This window comes from Belonocnema kinseyi, chromosome 1, assembly GCF_010883055.1.
Source record: "Belonocnema kinseyi isolate 2016_QV_RU_SX_M_011 chromosome 1, B_treatae_v1, whole genome shotgun sequence".
In the NCBI taxonomy this organism is placed as follows: domain Eukaryota; kingdom Metazoa; phylum Arthropoda; class Insecta; order Hymenoptera; family Cynipidae; genus Belonocnema; species Belonocnema kinseyi.
This window is the reverse complement of record NC_046657.1, coordinates 78,104,690-78,107,414: the sequence shown is the minus strand read 5'-3', so window position 1 is coordinate 78,107,414 and position 2,725 is coordinate 78,104,690. Positions and strand designations below refer to the sequence as shown.

Sequence of the window (2,725 nt, the reverse complement as noted above, 5' to 3'; positions counted from 1 at the left end):
TTAAGAAAAAATTTCTCATACCGCTGTGCAAAAAATCGAAAATCCAAAAATTTTCAGATTAGGTTCCTGTTCTCAATTCTGAACCCTGAGAAATATTAAAAATACATCACATCATGGATCAGCAAATGTAATCTTCTGGTAATTAACCTTGAGCTTTCAGTCATTTGCACAAATACTATTAATTTGCAACTTCTTTCAGAAAATATAACTAATCAATGGCTAGGTTAAGAACAGTGCACAAATAAATGGACGATTTTTCCTGCTAAAATTCAGACAGCGTAAAAGTAATGAGATAAAATATATTTCATATGGTTATGGAAATATACTATCAAAATTCTTAGAAACTTAACAGGTACGTTGAAAAAGATATTCCGCTATAAAGTCAAAAAAAAAAAAATTCCTCGGTCGCTAGGACTCGAACATTCGCTCCCTAGTGGAATCTGATTTCTAGTCAGACACCACAGGAGATCTGATTTTTAGTCAGACGCCTTAGCCACTCGGCTACAGCTGCGGATATTATTTCGAATGTGATTTTAGCGCACAATCTTCTCCCGCAATACAACTTAAGAAAAAATTTCTCATACCGCTGTGCAAGAAATTGAAAATCCGAAAATTTTCAGATTAGGTTCCTGTTCTCAATTCTGAACCCTGAGAAATATTAAAAATACGTCATATCATGGATCAGTAAATGTGATCTTCTAGTAATTAACATTGGGCTTTCAGTCAATTGCAGAAAGAATATTAATTTTCACCTTTTTTCAGAAAATATTATTAATCAATGTCTAGGTTATGAACAGTGCACAAATGAATGGACGATTTTTCCTGATAAAATTATGACAGCTAAAAGTGATGAGATAAAATATATTTCATAGCGTTATGGAAATATACAATCAAGATTCATGGAAAATTGGCGAATACGTTGAAAAAGATATTTCGCTATATAGTCAAAAAAAAAAATTCCTCGGTCGCTAGGGCTCGAACATTCGCTCCATCGTGGAATCTGATTTCTTGTCAGACACCACAGGGGATCTGATTTTTTGTCAGACGCCTCAGCCACTCGGCTACAGCTGCGGATATTATTTCGGGTGTGATTTTAGCACACAATCTTCTCCCGCAATTCAACTTAAAAATAAATTTCTCATACCGATGTTCAAAAAATCGAAAATCCAAAAATTTTCAGATTAGGTTCCTGTTCTAAATTCCGGATCCTGAGAAATTTTAAAAATACATTATATTTCGAGCCTCGTTCTCGAGATTATACTATTTTACCATGTAGTTATCCCTAAGTCTACTAGGGTGCACAACATTTAGAGCCAAAAAATTTGCGGTGCCAGGGGCCCCAATGTCGGCTGTACGGGTCTGGAATTGATCTGATTCATATCTCTTTGTTGTGCGCTAGAGTGCGGGTGTGTTTTCCATTGATCGCTGATTTCTTAGTGTTTACAATTGTGTTGAGTGCTCAATATGAGCAGAAAAAGGATAAATCCCGAGTTCATCGGTGCCCTTGAGAATAAAATAAGCAGAATGCAGCAGTCATGAACAATTTGACTTATTACGACGTATCGTCGGACGAGGAGCACTCGAGTCCTGCACTGCAGGAAGAAAACAAACAGGTTGTTGACAACCCGGACAGCGATCTAGAATCGATCCTCGGAAGTATTTACGGAGATTTTGATCTTTCGGACATCGGTGATTCCAAATTAGGTAACTATTAAATTATAATCCTTTGGTAAATATATTGCGTAGTACGGGTAACTGCGTCACAAAAAGTAACGAGCTTGCACAAGAGGCAAGACGTTACTGCTGTTTAAACAAAAAGAGCTTGCACTGGAAGCAAGACTTAAATTTAACCAGACAGAAAGTTAAAATTAAAATTGTTCAAATATACCCTATTTACGAAATATAACGAGATTGCACTAGAGGCAATACGTTCTAATTTTTCGATTCTCATACTTAAGAGCTTGCACTTGCGGCAAAACATTCGTTTATAATTGGAAAGCGCTTCCAATTAAATTAAATTAAATTAAAAATGAGCTTGTACTGGAGACAAGACACATGCCATTTTTAGAAAAGGTTCGATTAAACTGAAACCTACATTTTTCTCATTTTAGAATCGATTAAGGGGGAACTTGCATCAAAAGACCCAATCGAAAGTGACATTGAGATCAATCAAGCGTATAAGGACATCCTTGGCGAGGATCCTTCCGTACCGAAATGTCTGGATTTATCTATCCATCAGGTAATCTTACCGAGGCTTAAGTTTTGGTTAAAAAAAGGCCTCCCTTGGAAAGTGTCAGATGAATTGCTGACAAAATATAAAAGGAATGATTTATTGGAGGCTCCGAAGATGAATTCTGTCATCGAGTCAAAAATGACAGCTGCGGCACAAAAAAAGGGATGGTTACAAAAAGCTTGTGCAGAATGCGATTGGATCGGCTTTGATGGCAGTAGGATCCGTTCTTTCTACACTGATTGTAGAGGATGAAAGCATCGACCCCACGCCGATATTCGAAAATCTTTTTGATGCCTTTAAGATTTTGTCTGACGTTCATTACAAGCAATCAGTTACCAGGAGGGCAACGGTGACGCCCGGATTCAATAAATCCGTGAAAGAAATTTTGGGCACATCCAAGCCAGACGAATTCCTCTTTGGGAGGGACCTAGTAGACAGACTAAAACAGGCCAAGGCGATTGAGAGGCTAACGGCTGATGCTAAGCAGCCTTC

The 2,725-nt window shown here is 37.5% G+C and overlaps 1 protein-coding gene across 1 annotated transcript; it reads left to right on the top strand.

Moving 5' to 3' along the window:
- The first annotated feature begins 1,535 nt into the window (after positions 1-1,535).
- Positions 1,536-2,683, top strand: LOC117178301. Its single transcript, XM_033369671.1, has 2 exons — positions 1,536-1,704; positions 2,112-2,683. Exons 1-2 carry the CDS (start codon positions 1,536-1,538, stop codon positions 2,483-2,485), a joined length of 543 nt encoding a protein of 180 aa, XP_033225562.1. The 3' UTR covers positions 2,486-2,683.
- Positions 2,684-2,725: the final 42 nt, after the last annotated feature.

Excerpts from the sequence above, each read along its gene's own strand:
- LOC117178301 (XM_033369671.1), top strand. The coding sequence starts at position 1,536 with ATGAACAATTTGACTTATTACGACGTATCGTCGGACGAGGAGCACTCG. Across the intron at positions 1,705-2,111 it reads CATCGGTGATTCCAAATTAG|AATCGATTAAGGGGGAACTT; the intron begins GTAACTATTAAA and ends TTCTCATTTTAG.